At 35.2% G+C, this 18198-nt stretch overlaps 1 protein-coding gene across 1 annotated transcript; it reads right to left on the minus strand.

Annotated features, from left to right (window-relative positions):
* Positions 1-1441: 1441 nt before the first annotated feature.
* Positions 1442-18061, minus strand: LOC110459542 (corepressor interacting with RBPJ 1-like). The gene is made up of 10 exons (XM_021511864.1): positions 17901-18061; positions 10713-10807; positions 9299-9377; positions 8824-8888; positions 7989-8140; positions 7567-7670; positions 6785-6870; positions 5225-5328; positions 4435-4509; positions 1442-3167 (listed from the first exon to the last, which is right to left on the minus strand). Exons 1-10 carry the CDS (start codon positions 17970-17972, stop codon positions 2353-2355), a joined length of 1647 nt encoding a protein of 548 aa, XP_021367539.1. The 5' UTR covers positions 17973-18061; the 3' UTR covers positions 1442-2352.
* Between the last annotated feature and the right edge of the window lie 137 nt (positions 18062-18198).

The raw sequence follows: 18198 nt of genomic DNA on the forward strand, positions 1-18198 counted from the left end.
ACTGATAGTAACGTGACCTTGACCTTTGATGGTCATTAAAAGGATCGGTGACCCACAAGATGTCTGCCACGGAAGCCCTAATGGATCTTTTCAAATCGGCTCCAAAATAATAATTAAAAAAAGTCAGGACTCTTCACAAATCATTTCCAGTTTACTTCAGAAAAATCAGTTCGCAGTTTTTGAGTCAAAGTCGAAACAGATTTAAAAGACAACTGCCATAGTGGCCATATTGGACATCAAATTGGCTCAAAAATATCCTGGGCCCGTATTCATGAAACCGTTCTCATGCTCAAGCATGGATTCTGTGCTCAGGCCTAAATTATTGTTCTTGTTGTAACTTAATAAATAGATCTTGTTTTCTCAATGATTAGGAAACATTTTGAAGAGACTTGAAGCTAAATACTGTTTCAATGTTTACATTTGACATTTTGATCGTTTGAAATGATTTAAGCGAGTTACAAGAAAGTTGGTTTGAGCACAGAATACATGCTTGAGCATGAGAACAGTTTCATGAATACGGGCCCAGGACCATGCACTGATCATTCTTGGTTCCAGCTTAATCAGTTCAATCAAATTTCAGTTCATAATGAACTTTCAAATTCGTGTCTTTGGTGGTCATATTGGATATTGAATTGGTTCCAAAACATAAACAATTAGTCTTGACCCTACAACGACAATGTCGATTACATTTACGCAAAATCAGGTCTATAGACTTGGAAGTTCAAAAGACTGTTATGGAGGTTAGATTTGATTTTAAATAGACTTCAAAAAAAGAATTTATCAAGGCGACAAACTTACCATTCCTTCCAAGTTTCAGCTTATTCTGTAGAGTTTGAGTTCTAAGTTCAAAATAAATGTTCACGATGGGGTCTATGTTGACTACTGGTATAATGAATTTCAAAGTGGCTTCAGTTTTGCCACCATCGGTCTAGACCATGATTGATCACTACCATGGCAGTCAAATTGGTTACAAAATAACCAGAACATTTCTAATTCATCACAGTACAGTAGAATTTGACTGTAAATTCTGTACAGATTTTCAAGATGACGGCCCCAAAAATATTGTGAATTTGTCTCCACCACACACCAGTTTTCAATATATTTCAATGAAATAAGTTCAGTAGGATTTTAGTTTAATTTTACATTAGATTTTCAGGATGATGGCCATTTTGAATTCCAATTCGGCTCCTATACTTAGTATACTAACACTTGGATCAGGATCATCTTTTCCAATATACTTAGCATTTTCAGAATTTGTGGTTAGGGTTTAAAAGGTTAACTGACAACATGATGGATAACCTCGAAGGATTTTCTTGTGAGCTAATAAAATTTACTTTTGTAATTTATGAGTCTGAAAACCTAATAATTGTTGTAGATTTGAACAATAATTATCGTAATGACCTGTGTATATAGAGGAGAATTAAAGAAAGCCAGACAGTGGGAGGAAAATTTTAATTTATTGAGTCACACATTTACAGTATTAACAAGTCTTGACTTTTAACTTTGATATACCCGGGTAAATACATATACAATAAAATCTGCTCAAGACAAACTGGACAGGATCACAAAAAATAAAATACATGTATAATTAAGTTTTTAAAGTGCTTGTTATTAAGATATTTATCAGGTTCTAGAGTATTGCAGTTCACATCTATTTGTACACATGTACTGTATTGTAGGTCACCTGACTGTAAACATCCACCAATACACATTTATTTTACAGAGGTTCACATAACTTTGTTTTACTGGTATATTTTTACCAGATAAAATGTTCCAGTTTAAAAGTACCAAGTTCCGTGGTTGAGAGTATTCACACCTCCCAATTTGGCGAGCAGATTTACAATACAACCATAGTGAAAAAAACTTTTAAACATGAACATCATGGAGGCTTATTGATAGTGATAAACAGTTTATAAAATATTCTTTATTTAGCATTTACAAACTACCATGGATTTATGCCTTGGATTAGCGACTTGACATGATGGCTCCTTATTTTCATATTTTGATTTGACATCACAGACATACTTGTTATTTTGCTCACATTAAGAAACAGAAGGAACAAGGCTCCATTGAGCAGGACTTAACAGCTGCATCAATACATTGCTTTATGTTGGATATAGTGTTGAAGACTTTCTACTTTAAATAGTAACATTGATTTAGACAAGGAAGTCCTGTATGAATTTTTGATCAAAATGAATCAAGATTACTTTGAAAGAATAACAGAAGTGACTTAACTTTGACAACAGAAACAGCCAAAAGACATTACTTAGTTTTGAAAACGTTGTCTCCCTGAAAATCTTTTAACGTCAAGGAAAAGTTGATAGGGACTGGATGATTGGAAACAGACATGAATCAGTCACTGTCTGAGGTGTCTCTTCGTCCGATTTCACGATGATCGCGATGTCTGTTATTATCATTTTTCCTTCTTGATCTCTGATCTCTATCTCCCGACCTTGACCTGTGTCGTCGGTCATTGGATCTTGACCTTTGACGTCTATCTCCCGACCTTGACCCGTGTCGTCTGTCATTTGATCTTGACCTCCGACCTCTTTCATGTGATCTTGACCTATTCTTACGTGGAGAAGGACTGGCTCTTCTCCCTCTATCTCTTCTGACAACTGGGGAATGTGTGTGCCTATTCTGACTGTACCCAGAGGCAGAATCCTTTTGGTATCTAATCTGATGACCATCTTGTCTCGAGTCTCTTTCCCTATCCATCTCAGATGACTTATTTTGAACAGTTCTAGACACTTCCTCATCACCAGAATTATGACGATCCCTTTGACTATTTGGTTCCTTCTTTATACGATTTCTGCCCACATCATTATAAGCATGCTGTTCTCGCCGACTTGGTGGCTCAATCTTTACACGAGGCCTATCCTCTTCACTAGAACTTCTGTGTCTAAGTTTCCGGTAATTTTTGCTCTGACTGGGATGTCCTTTCCTTCCTCTTTGTTGCTCCTCTGAAGAGCTACTGCGATCCCTATGGCCTTTGTCTTGTCGATGTGCTCCCTTCATTACTGGTCTGTCCTCTGAGCTGTTTTGGCGCAAGTGTTTCTTTACCTTGTGTTTGCTTCTGTATGGACTGCCATCTGAATCCGAGTCCATCCTCTGTCGATGTCTCCCTCTTGAATCCTCTCTTGGTCTCTTTCTCACAGGTTCATCATCTGAAAATGATACGGTAATTTTTTCAGCTACATATCTTAAGTTTTTTGTTTGCATACCTTAATGAGGTATTTTTTCATTTTCCTTCAATAATTAATGAAGAAACTTGGGTTGCGTGCCCCTGGTTTTGATGTAATCACTTTGAGATTTTTTTCATGTGATATTAAGACAAAAAGCAGATTACCCGATAATCAATGTTCCTTTTTCATTTGTGATGTTAAAACAATTTATACCATAACTTATCATTATTACACTAGAGGTATAATAACAGAGAAGGCTAAATAGAGTTTACTTAAGGTACCTCATCCCTTCTTCAGGTCCTAAACTCATGTTGGCACTGCTTAGTAATACTGCAGCTCATTTACCTGAGCTACGACAATCATTACTTAAACTCTGACTTACCTGAGCTACGACAATCATTACTTAAACTCTGACTTACCTGAGCTATCACTATCATAACTTAAACTCTGACTTACCTGAGCTATCACTATCATGACTTAAACACTGACTTGCCTGAGCTACTACTATCATTACTTAAACACTGAGCTACCACTATCATTACTTAAAATCTTACTTACCTGGGGTATCACTATCCTGACTTAAATACTGACTTACCTGAGCTACAACAATCATTACTTAACTCTGACTTACCTGAGCTATCACTATCATTACTTAAACTCTGACTTACCTGAGCTATCACAATCATTACTTAAACTCTTACTTACCTGAGCTATCACTATCATTACTTAACTCTGACTTACCTGAGCTACCAAAATCTTTACTTAAACTCTGACTTACCTGAGCTATCACAATCATTACTTAAACTCTTACTTACCTGAGCTATCACTATCATTACTTAAACTCTGACTTACCTGAGCTATCACAATCATTACTTAAACTCTTACTTACCTGAGCTATCACTATCATTACTTAACTCTGACTTACCTGAGCTACCAAAATCTTTACTTAAACTCTGACTTACCTGAGCTATCACAATCATTACTTAAACTCTGACTTACCTGAGCTACTACTATCATGAGCTATCACTATCATTACTAAACTCTGACTTACCTGAGCGATCACTATCATTACTTATCTCTGACTTACCTGAGCGATCACTATCATTACTTAAACTCTTACTTTCCTGAGCTATCACTATCATTACTTAACTCTGACTTACCTGAGCTACTACTATCATGAGCTATCACTATCATTACTTAACTCTGACCTACCTGAGCTACCAAAATCATTACTTAAACTCTGACTTACCTGAACTATCACTGTCGCTACTAGAACTATCTGAATGAACCACTTTTCTATGTCGTTGTCTTTTTGGACTTTCATCTGAAAGTAAATTAATTAGACATGAAATAAAGTTATAGAATATCCAACATCAGAAAGTGAAATCTTCATCTACACAAATTCAAAATTGAGGTGTAGTTCAATATTAACTAGAACATGCTTCCAGCAAAGTAGAAACAGATTTTTTCATTAGATGTATGACAAAGGGAGAAACGATGAGAAAAGGACGAAACATGAGTGATGACAAAAGGACAGACATAATGATTTTACATGGTACGTACCTGTCATCATGACCACATTATGTTTGTGTCTTTATCAGGGAAGTTTAACATACACGAGAACTTATAACACATGTTATTCAACTATTTAACTGGCAAAATTCAATACTTGGTAGCTCCAAGTAAATAACCCCACTCCGGTACACAGATTATACCATAGTTAATCCATATCTAATCAATGTCCATTTTAAGGAGATAGGTAAAAAAACACCCAAAAAACATATAACCAGCCAGTTGCAAGCTGCAATATTGTGAATGACCTCCTATTAACAGCTATGGTCATTTAAAAACGTGCAAGGTTTTGGTGATGGAGCAAAGCCAGAGTTCCCAGAGAGAAACCACCGACCTACGGCCAGTACCTGACGACTGCCCCATGTAGGCCTCGAACTTGTGACCCAGTGGTGGAGAGCTAGTGGTAGCAGAATGTCAAAGGCCTTAACCACTTGGCCATCGCGGTTTCTCTGAAACATGGTATTTACCTGAATCTGAAGAAGCTGACTTCCTTTTTTGTTTCTTTTTCTTTTTCTTCTTGGACTTCTTATTTGCTGTATCTTTTCCTTTGGTTTGGAGTTTATTCAATCTCCTATTGATGCAAAGGTAATGGTTAGAATTTATTCATCATAGGTGTACCATTCATGAAAGATTTCCAGAAACAAGAAGCCCATGGGCCTTAACAGTCACCCGAGTCCTGCAGTATTTATTTTTGTTGTTGAAATATGTACCAATTTGAGTAAAAAATTGTTAAGCATAACGTTAACTTAAGTTTGTCAGGACCATGAGTCGATCATTTCTACAAAGTTTCAGCTCAATCGGCCTAGCAGAACTTGACTTTAAGTTTGAAATAGTTTTTCAAAATGGCGGCGGTGGCGGCCATATTGGATTTCTGATCGACCCGAAATATAACAAAACTTTGTCAGGACCTTGAGACGATCATTCCTACCAAGTTTCAGTTCAATTGGCCCAGTAGAACTTGACTTTAAGTTTGAATATTTTTTTTTTAAATGGCGGCCGTGGCGGCCATATTGGATTTCTGATCGACCCAAAAAATAACAAAACTTTGTCAGAACCATGAGTCGATCATTCCAACAAAGTTTCAGTTCAATCGGCCTAACAGAACTCGACTTTAAGTTTGAAATAGTTTTTCAAAATGGCGGCCGTGGCGGCCATATTGGATTTCTGATCGACCCGAAAAATAACAAAACTTTGTCAGGACCATGAGTCGATCATAGTTTCAGTTCAATCGGCCTAGCAGAACTCGACTTTAAGTTTGAAATAGTTTTTCAAAATGGCGGCCGTGGCGGCCATATTGGATTTCTGATCGACCCGAAATATAACAGCACTTGGTCAGGGAGATGTCAGTAACATTCCCATGAAATATTAATGAAATCCCTTTGCCAGTATTCCAGCTTAAGTTGAAAATGTAAAATGTTAACGGACGTTGCACGACGGACGACTCCCAGGTGACCTTAAAAAACACATGAATGCTTTGAGTGATTTTAAATCAAAAATGCATATTCCACAGTTGTGTTTTTAAATTATGGCTATTTCTGGTAATATAGTGAATAATAATAAAATAACATGTGCCAAACGTATTTTATTTAATTACTCTAAGACACTACTGTACAAAAGTTATTCAAATAACTCAACAATCAGGCATACAATTCAGAAATACATAGTCTGGTATATAATTGAATTCTGTCTTTCCCTAAGCATAATGTTGACCTTCTTTTGCACAGTATTAATGAACCAGCTGTTTAATTCCAAGCTTACACATACTATTAAGACTATTTTTAAGAATTGTGGAAGGTTTTGTGATCTTTTTAATTGTCTCAAATTTGGTTACCATCCCAGATTCTAACAAGGGCAATATGCTTACGACAATCTCATTAGTAAATAATGTTAGTGAACATGCTGTGTCAGACAATCCGTCTATAATGGACTACTGTTACCAGCCTTTCTTACACTTGAATAATTATTGAGTAAACATTGATTGAATCAACTCTTTTATGTATTTCTTTTGTTGCTTTTATTCTACTTACTTGAGCAGTTTTTTCTTCTGTTTTGGCGTCAACGACTTGAGAAACTGAACCTCTGGATCGTCTTCATCCTCACTCTTAATGATTTGCTAAATATAACCAAATAATTTGTAAGAAAGAGGCAAGTCTCTTACAGGATTTCAAATCTTTCTAAAACCGACCTAGGTGTAATAGAATTGTTGCTTAGTAACAGATTTAAGTCTTAAATGTTCTTTTTCTTTGCTTTAGTGAAAAAATAACTTACATGTTAATTAATGACAATCAGTTTTTGAGTCAAGCAATAAAAAATGTTATGTTCATGTACCTTAATAGAGATTTGTTAATCCAGTCCCAACTAATGCAGTTATCTTTCTATCTGGCAGTTGTTTTTGTAAAATTTCATTTTAATACTAGAGGTCTAGAGCGAGCAATTGGCAGTATTTGATTCCTGCCTGCTAGTGGACCTGGTTCCAACGCTCGTGTCAGGGACAACTTTAGTCTCTCTTTAAATACGATTTTGTTCATTGGAGCCCCCAGGGAAAGTATTTATTGTCCCTATGCCACAAATCACATGTATGTATAATGTGTTAGGTAGCATATAACCTTAACTCATTCATCCCTGAAAACACATTTGACTCTTCCAATTCAAAGGTGAATGGGTTAACTCGAACACAATTCAAAGGTAAAATGTGTGAGGTAATATATAGATCGCAAACATCCTGAAGAGCAATAACCCTAACACAAAACACAAATGTATAATATGTAATTCAGTGTATACTCTAAAACTTTTGTTGCATATAATATACCTCATTTGATGCCCGGGGATCTGACATTCTTCCTAAGATGCTCTGTTTCAATGCAAACCCATCTTCCTGCATACTCTCTAACAGAGAGGAAGCACTGTTCTCCGCTACAAAACATTACAACAAATATACAAGTATAAAATTTACCAGTGTAAAAATAAGAAGATTTGTTACATCTACAATACACCATACAATTTTTTTGATAAATAGTGATAACAAACTGTCGAAATCCAAAATGTCTGTCTAAAAATTTCTAACACTGCAGCCATTGCTGACACTTGTTACACTTTAAAATTGAAAGAATGTTATGATATTACAACTATGTATAAATACCTCACAGGATGATCAATTTCATTACAAAATTATACAGAAAATAGTATTTTGTGACAATTATATAGAGAAGATGTTTGTATGGTACTACTTACGTTGTTCTGGCTCTGCTGTGAGATCTTTTCCGAACAGAGGACATATCTTGTCAGTGTTGACATGACCCCATTTGCGACATTTTATGCAGCGAACGTTTCTCACCTCCACACCAAACGGCTGGTCGCGGATCATCTCATCATCCTTGGCATACCTAGAAGAGTATTTTAGAATATAGTGTTTGTTTTTTTGGCATAACATTTTGTAAGAAATATAAAACTTATGAAAAAAAGTTCAATTTTTTTTAAACAAAAAAACCAATTGCAACCATACATGGGATGTTACTCCAACAAGTTATCATTTTGCCTGTTGATATTTGATTTAGTTCTGCTGATTCTTCTCAAATCATAGCATGAATATTTATGATGTGCATGCACATTTGTACTTGTAAGTTTATATACTGATTATATAAAGACGGTGTCCAGAGTTGATTTGACCACTCAAGGACTACATTCAAGTACTATTTCAATGAAATGTGTTAACCTGAATAAATTAATACCATATGACACAGTACCCAGTCACATTATTCTGACAATGGACCAACCAAAGTTTCCCTTGGAAGATGCCATCAAAAACAGAACGTTGGTACCAGTAAAAGGAAAGCAAAGATAAAGGTCTTAATTTACATAAGTGTTGCAAAGAGGACAGCAAGTCAATATGAATTTTTCTGTTTCCCCTAGAAAAGGACACACTAAAGAAATATAGTGCAAGCGCAAGCTTTAAATAACCCAGATTACAAATATCCTGCTGAAACTGTCTGATATAGAAAGTTTGTAAAGCTCCGATTACGTATTCCTGTTGTATGTGATTACCTTGGTATATAACTAAACAACTTACTGCTCTCTTGGTGCATTGTACTTTCTCTGCCAGTCAAATTTCACCTCTGCTTCTCCCTCTTCTTGCTGAAGAAAAATATATATAATCATAACAGGATCTTCACATTGCAGAAAGGTTTGAAGATGCTTTTACGACAGGGAAGCATTGCTGTAACAAAGGATGAAAAATGTATACGCTGTGTAAGCTTGAAGCTCAATTTTTATACCATTATAACTTTTTATAATGACTTTTTAATATGTTTTTTGTATACAACAGGGAAAACTGTGGTCTGTGTGACATCCACTATTCCAGAGAGAATATAAAACAGGCCAATCTTCAACTTATATTTGTGTATCAAAATTTGCCTCAGACATTTTAGACCATTTTTTCCCCCCAGATATTTGAGAATTCATTTTCCTGTTACTTATGAAATCAATTTGTCAACTGAAATGCCTAGTTTATATTTTAAATTTAACATGAGCTAATGAAACCATACCTCTTTTTTCTTCATACCAGGTGGTGCATCATACATGAAACTCAAACCTAGTTTGGCCTTTTCATCTCCAAGAAGAGCCCTGAGAAACAAAATATGGTGTTAGTTTAAAATGGTTTAGTATACATGAACATCTTAGTGTGTGTTTATATATCATGAATTCTGTATTAATAAAACATTAAGTTTGGAATGTAGGCATTTTTTTTTATATATTTTTACTACACTTATGTAGAGCAGAAGTTCTGACTTTAACAGTACTTATCACTATATATAAATACCAATAAAAAACTTGAGGGAAAACAAAAAAATATAGGGTCGTTAAGGAAACGGGAAACACATATGAATTTTTTGCGAGACAAAAAATTCATAAGTTAATCCCACAGTGTTTTAAAATATTGGTAATCCATTACATGTTCAGTTCATTACTGCCTAACACTTAACGATACATTTTTGCTATTGGAGTCAGTTTGAACTGTTTAATTTCTTTTTACATGAATATTATTTATCACCAAAACAAAATAGAACTCTATCTCACAACTATAGCCACTCTAATACAATCAACAAACAAAGATTCCAAAGTTTTACGGGTACCTTCACAGGTAATATATACACCATTTTTATATCTGAATGAAGACATCAGCTATTAATTTGGCAATAGCATTGACATCAGGATAGCATTGTGAGAACAAATTAAAGGAAACACACGTTGAACAGATGATAACTGGTTTGACAGGCAATACACATTTTATTCCTAGGGCGATCCCTACTTGTTACCCAGCAAGAACATTCTAAAATGTCGGCTTAGATACGACAGCCAGAAGATATTGTCACTGGGTAACATCTCAAAACCAGAAAGAAAGAAAAAAATGTTTTATTTTTTAAATCTTAATTGAAAGCTTTTTTAACTTGCACTGTCAGCTTTTATAGTGAGGCCCTGCATATGTTGTTCAGTGACGTAAATGTTTCACATTGAAATGGGACAGGAAATAATGTGACAAATTAAATGAAAAGCTTAAAATTTCTTGCCCTTACCACCTATTAACTTTCTGTCCAGCCGACCGTCGCTATTATATTTTATATCAGTTTAAATTAGTGTCTGGCTTGCAATGGCAACATATCATCTCTCGCTAATGGGCGTACTTTGCCAAAAAAAGCAACATATGTTACGTATACACCGAAAATACTGAGGGAGCACCGCATAGTCTGTTTTGTACAAAGACAGCGAGTTGTTTTCTTTTTGCACAACACAACCCCAAAGCTGCACATGTCATTTATGAAACTTTTCCCAGTTTTTTTATAAGCTCAAGAGGCCAGCAAAAAAGAAAACATTTCACGAAATGAAAAAGAATCGAAGGATTCTGCACAATTATTTTATTGCATTTACCTACATTTCCCTATGAATATTAAACATGCTTACCTGTTCCTGTACATGTCCTGTTCTTTCTGATACTGGGCTAATAAATCTTCCTGTTTTGTCTTGTCAAATTGTGTTTTTTGTTCTGCCATCCATACCTAAAGAAAAAGTAACAAATATTAGAACCAGATATGAAAATCAATTAAACGATGTAACAACAAAAGAATGCAGCTTTGTTCTATGGAACTGTAATAAACACTATATGTAGAAATAGATAATTTTAACTGCCGAATACAAGATTTCGTACCCTGGCAGTGAAGTGTAGGATACATTTTATATATATCGACTCTTTCTAAATTTCTGGGATGTCATTCCATTCAAATATTTTTCATATTTAGAAAATAATTGAAGGAATTATTGCAAAAAAATGTGAATTCATAAAGAATTCAGTTGTGGCATTATACAACCATCTGCTTCATTTTGTTTACAGGTTAATACTGGTCTCCGTCCTGGACCCGTGTACAAGAATTACTGCCTACCCAGTTAAGTAGGATTTAATAGCTATAGGAAAAATGATAGACACAGGATGTAACCCTCTTTAGTCCACATCAATATTTAACTCTACATAAGATATACAAGAAAAACTTCTGGTGCAAAATGCCATGAATTAATATTCAATTATTAAGATTTTGTCCTTTTCCCCCAATGTTCATCTAATCAAATTTCAAACTGGTAGTAGCATCATTTATGATGGGTGGTAGGTAAATCTTGTACTCCATTCCCGGTCCCGTACCAGGGAAAAAGAGATATTGTAATTTCTCAAAAACGAGATCGTTACTTTCATTGGTTCAAAGTTTAATCAAACCAACCAATCATTTTCTAAATGTGACACTTTGGATGAAAACTTTAAATTGTCTGATAATTTTGAAATTGATGATAATGTGTATTTCAAGGTGGTAAAACTTGAACGCCTCACTCAACCGTGAAAATTACGTTTTTTCATATATTATTAGAAATATATGACATGATATTTTCAGATACAGCCTATATAATAAAAAAAAAACATTTTTCACATGAAGTTCTGACTTTGTTGTGATCACATGTTTTGTTTACTCCCGTACCAGTGATAAGGGTGGATCACTATGTCAAGCGTATACACTCTTGATAGTTTGAAAGGAAATATGAAACAAAAGGGTCATTTGTCAGCTTCTTCAGAAATGCAGTTGTCTCCATCATATGGGAAAAAATCGAAAAGTTTTTAAAACGGTATTACCAAATGTGCAACAACAGAAAAACGGGGTTGACTGGAGGGTTTTTGCTATTGCAAACTTGTTAGAATTTTGTTTCAATGGGTTTAAGGGAAATGAAGAGTTAGAGTTTGACACCAATTACATGAGACAACATCTTGTTGAATGTATTTCCAATGAGATCTTTACTAAATTTTCTAGGAAAAAATGAGTAGACATAGACAAAAGAAAACTTCTTTATCATTTGATTTTTTTATTGATTGCGAAGCAGATGGGCGTCACATCTCTAATGTATTTGATGACATGGTATCTTGTGATGCTGACTGTGACAGATGGATTCATAATAGATGTGTAGGTGATCTGTCAGATTTACATTTTTCTTAGGATAGTTTTATTTGGCAGTGTTGTACATGTAAGTGTTCATAAAACAGCAATAAAAGTCATAGTCATAAAAGTTTATAGGTCTCCGAACATAAATCAGGTTAGAATTATGCAGTTTTAATAGTTATTTAGGTTAGCCAGTATTGTAATTTTAACATAAAAACTACAGCAAGTATTTTTTTCATAAAAGTATTTATAATTTTCAGTTAAACAACTTATGTTTTTTTGCTATTTTTTTTACTGTATTTGTATCCTATAAAACTTATAATGTGAAGTGAGTAAACATAAAATTCCTTTTGAAAGAAAACAAAATTATTTCAATCATAGAACCATTTTTTTCAAGTTATTATAAAAATACTTAGATCAGAATCAAATGAAACCATTTTTTGTCTAATGATAACCAATCGTAATGATAATCATGAATTGTTATTTTGTGAACTATTTTTATTCTTTTATATAGGGTTTAAAAAAATGGGCTCTTATGTAGAACTGCATCCTCATCGAAGAGCCTGGTAACATTCTTATGTAAGAATGGCTAAGAGTTCTACTTAATAACAAAGCTCGACGAAGTGATCTCCCCTTAGAACGGGTATGAGGTAAAAACAAGAGGCCCATGGGCCTTAACGGTCACCTGAGTCTATAGTATTTATTTTTGTTGTTGAAATATGTACCAATTTGAGTAAAAAATAGTATAATGTTAACTTAACTTTGTCAGGACCATGAGCTGATCATTCCTAGACCAATTTTAAGTGAGATCGGCCTATTAGAACTTAGTAGCAAAATAGCGGCCATGGCAGCCAAATTGTATTTCTGATTGACCCGAAAAATAACAACACTTTGTCAGGACCATGATTCGATCATTCCTACAAAGTTTCAGTTCAATCGGCCAAGTAGATCTTTACTTTAAGTTTGAAATAGTTTACCAAAATGGCAGCTGTGGTGGCCATATTGGATTTCTGATCGACCTGAAAAATAACAACACTTTGTCAGGACCATGAGTCAATCATTCCTACAAAGTTTCAGTTCAATCGGCCTAGCAGAACTTGACTTTAAGTTTGAAATATGTTTTCAAAATGGTGGCCGTGGCGGCCATATTGGATTTATGATTGACCTGAAAAATAACAACACTTTGTCAGGACCATGAGTCGATCATTCCTACAAACTTTAAGTTCAATCGGTCCAGCAGAACTTGACTTTAAGTTTGAAATAGGTTTTCAAAATGGCGGCCGTGGTGGCCATATTGGATTTCTGATCGACCCAAAAAATAACAACACTTTGTCAGGACCATGAGGCGATCATTCCTACCAACTTTCAGTTCAATCGGTCCAGCAGAACTTGACTTTAAGTTTGAAATAGGTTTTCAAAATGGTGGCCGTGGCGGCCATATTGGATTTCTGATCGACCCGAAAAATAACAACACTTTGTCAGGACCATGAGACGATCATTCCTACCAACTTTCAGTTCAATCGGTCCAGCAGAACTTGACTTTAAGTTTGAAATAGGTTTTCAAAATGGGGGCCGTGGCGGCCATATTGGATTTCTGATCGACCCGAAAAATAACAACACTTTGTCAGGACCATGAGACGATCATTCCTATCAACTTTCAGTTCAATCGGCCCAGCAGAACTTGACTTTAAGTTTGAAATGTAAAATGTTAACGGACGACGGACGACGGACGACGTACGACGGACGACGACGGACGAAAACGGATAGCAATAGGTCACTTGAGCTAAAGCTCAGGTGACCTAAAAATACCTGCGATCTTCGCCTGTGATCATAATATAAAGTCGACATTTCAGGTGAAAAAGGTTGTTCTTTTCATTGAAACTGATATAATTACAAACAATAATGTATTTTGTTATGTGGAACTGAAATAAATATGCCATTAGACTCTATATTTTGGATAATTTGCAAGAATCGATAATTTTCACAGTTGACTGCGACATACAAGTTTTACCCCCTTGAAATATACATTATCATCGATTTCTAAATTATCAGATGATTATTTTTAGAGGTTTTTAGTTCAGGTCCGGGAAGGGTGTTCAAGATTTACCGGGGAACTTTATAATGTGTTTAGGAAAAATAATCCATATATACATCTACAATTCATTATTAGGAGAATTTTCCTCGCCTCTAAACTACAACAATATATATTCAGAATGTCCCCTTGTTATATTTCTGATGCCTATTTCAAACATGTGTGCAGTTTATCTTTTATCATATACAGTACTAGTGTACATACTATTTATGATTTTATAGACACTGTTGATCATAGCCTGAGTTTCCTCTGGCCCTGACACCAGACTTAGCGTTTTGACAGATAGATGTCTGGTGTGGGGCCATAGCACACATTTATTTGGATGGAACTTTAGTAACAATTTCTTTGACCAATTTTGAAGCTAATCTAGATCATTTTGCATAATTTAAATATCCTCCCTGCTCTTTATCTGCCTATAAAGGAATCATAGACACCTCGGCACCTGGTAAAGTCGGTACTTGGACACCTCGGCACTTATATTTTCGGCACTTGGTTACCTCAACACTTTTTGAAAATAAGTCGGTACTTATTTCTTAATTCAGTTCAATTTTTAAGTTAAGTTTTTAAGAAACTGATATCCCTGAATCTATAGTTGGTATTCAGTGTCGTTGTTATTTGTGATATGTTCAAATTCATATAAAGGGGAATAATATAACTCGTTGAAAAGTTGGTATGTTTCTTGTGCGTTCGTTACATTCGTTAAAAATGCAGTTTTGGAGAATGAAATACAATGTATCAAGAATAATATGCCCTTCTCTCATGTGTCCACTGAATTACATAGCGTATCTTAAAAACTACATGTGGCTTGACATTGTTTAAGAAAGAAATATCGCAAAATGACAATAGTCAGCATTTTAGTTTCAGCCAGGTACCCTGGACCCCTAGCTCAATCTACACATGCTGAATTTTCCTGAGGTCAGCCTCGATTCAGATCTCTACCTGTCGTTTTTTTACAGGTTCAACCAGTTCAACTGGATACGCAAATGTACACCAGCACTGACAAAACTCTTCCAAATATCATTAGACTCTGGATCAGTCCCGCAAGATTGGCGCGAGGCACACATTGTTCTCGTCTTTAAAAAAGGTGACAAACAAGCTGCAGAAAATTATCGTCCCGTCTCTTTATAATTAACTTGTATCACCTGTAAATTACTAGATCATTCATAGCAATGTCATGGATCACTTAGACCTCAACAATATACTCACCAAATTTCAACACGGCTTTCGATCCAAACACTCTACGGAAACGCAACTAATTCTAACGGTAGATGACATCCTTCGGAACATAAACAACAAATCACAAACAGACATTGCCCTATTAGACTTTTCTAAAGCTTTCGTTAAGGTCCCTCATGAACGTCTTCTTTCTAAACTACACTTCTTTGGCATTCGAAACAGTACAAATTCCTGGATTAGATCATTCCTAAACAACAGAGACCAACTTGTTTTATTAAATGGGACCAAATCTGACAAGGCCTCTGTCCTTTCCGGGGTTCCCCAGGGGATGGTCATTGGGCCGCTGTTATTCCTCGTTTACATAAACGACTTGGTACAGTCAGTCTCCTGCAAGGTCAAACTGTTTGCAGACGATTGTCTACTCTATAAGGAGATAATGTCTGAGGACGACTGCAAACAGACTAGAACAATGGGAGACTGACTGGCAAAAGAACTTCAATGCTCCAGGAAAGTCAAATCACAAACGTATACCACTCTAGTGAGACCGACTATCGAGTATGCCTCTACATGTTGGGACCCATACACCACAGAAAACATTGTACTGTTGGAAACCGTCCAACCTAGGGCTGCTCGATATGTCTATAACAAGTGTCACCAGCATGGTACAATCACTGAACTGGGAACCACTTGCACAGAGACGAGCAAAAGCAAGCGTTTCAATGATGTACAAAATCTTAAATGACAAAGTAGCCATCTCCCCTAATGATCATGTTAAAGTGTCAGACTGCCGAACTAGGGGAGCCCACAAACTCCAACAAATTTCTACTAATTCGGACAAATATCGAAATTCATTTTTTCCCAGAACTATCAGTACATGGAATTCTCTGCCCGTGTCACCTGACTTGAACCATTTCAAATCAGCTCTATCTGCTCATCATCCTAAAAAAACTCTATATTAACTTTTATAATTATCATGCATGTACATGTATATAGTTTTATCTTATCATAAAATAACCAAAAACATTAATGCCACCTCCAAGGACACCTAAAATTGCGGCAACTGCACTCATATCTATGAGATCTGCCGCAGTAAATGGAAGAAGAAGAAGAAGACCCATGTTACCCTATAAAGGACGTAGTTGTCTCCCTTCTTCAATTCCAAGCAGAGCAAGATTATGGAATATGTAATGTTTTCTTTGAACAATTATGCCAAAAAAATAAATGACACTAAATAAATAATGGAAGCTAAGACAGATATAACGGAATTTAACTTATAAGTAACTGTTGTACAACTGTAGGTCCACTCATCTTGCGTCTCGATCAAAAATATGAGTTGAAGGTCTCCGGTTGGGGTATTTACCGAAATGGACCGGAATGGAGTTGAATTACCGAAATGGAGGGAAATGGACTTTAAAATGGCATTATTTCAAGAGAATGGACCTAAATATACATTCTTCATCACCAACTGGAGTCATATGTAGAAGATTGGGCGTTTATTTTGTTTACATCCATTTTAAATTAATTTTTCAAAATAACGCAATTCACGGCACGATTTTAATTACCGAAATGGACGGCAATGGGCCTTAAATTGGCATTATTTCAATAGAATGGACCCTAATATACATTCTTCATCACCAACTGGAGTCATATGTAGAAGATTGGGCGTTTATTTTGTTTAAATCTATTTTAAATTAATTTTTCAAAATAACGCAATTCACGGCACGATTTTAATTACCGAAATGGACGGCAATGGGCCTTAAATTGGCATTATTTCAATAGAATGGACCCTAATATACATTCTTCATCACCAACTGGAGTCATATGTAGAAGATTGGGCGTTTATTTTGTTTAAATCTATTTTAAATTAATTTTTCAAAATAACGCAATTCACGGCACGATTTTCGTTACCGAAATAGACGGCAATGGGCCTTAAATTGGCATTGTATCGATAGAATGGACCCATATATGCATTCTTTATAACCCAATAGAGCTATATGTAGCAGATAGGTAGTTAAATTAGACTGGAAATATTTTTTATTTGTCATTTAAAGACGCGCAATAGCCGAGATTCACGGTACGATTTTCGGCTATCCGAAGAAATTGAAGTGGGGGCTGAATGTTGACCCTACCTTTCACATTTGTCTTTAAAGCAATAAAAATAAGGATTTGAACAAGATACAATATAATTTTATAAGATAATTATAAAATAAGATTGTTTGGTTCATGATAGCATGGAATGAGTGAGAGATTCTTTTAATTTGGACAACTTTTTAAGAAATAACATTTTGACACAAAGTAACAGAATTGACACAGGAAACACTATCCATCCTTTTGCCTATCTGACTCCTATCAAGTCAAAATATGAAGGTCTCTTTATTAAAATTACTCTACTGTTCACATTTATCTTACCCGTTTTATATTTTCCTTGCTAGCAGGATGGAAAAACTTCTTTGTCATGTAATTATTAAAACCCTTCCCCATCTTGCTGGTTTGGTAGAGCAAATAACTAAAATAAATTCAGTCCAGTCGTATTCCAGTCGTTTTTTTAACAGGAAGTTGTCAAATCGCTGTGTAGGCCTAATCACGTACTTCCGGTCGAAAGCCAATTAAAAATATCAAAAATAGAATAGAGTGTAACATTTCATTAAATACCCAAACTTAATTAGTTAAATTCTTATTTTCTTCATTGAATTTTGTATTTTTCCAT

Source organism: Mizuhopecten yessoensis, unplaced genomic scaffold (assembly GCF_002113885.1).
Source record: "Mizuhopecten yessoensis strain PY_sf001 unplaced genomic scaffold, ASM211388v2 scaffold1313, whole genome shotgun sequence".
Lineage (NCBI taxonomy): Eukaryota > Metazoa > Mollusca > Bivalvia > Pectinida > Pectinidae > Mizuhopecten > Mizuhopecten yessoensis.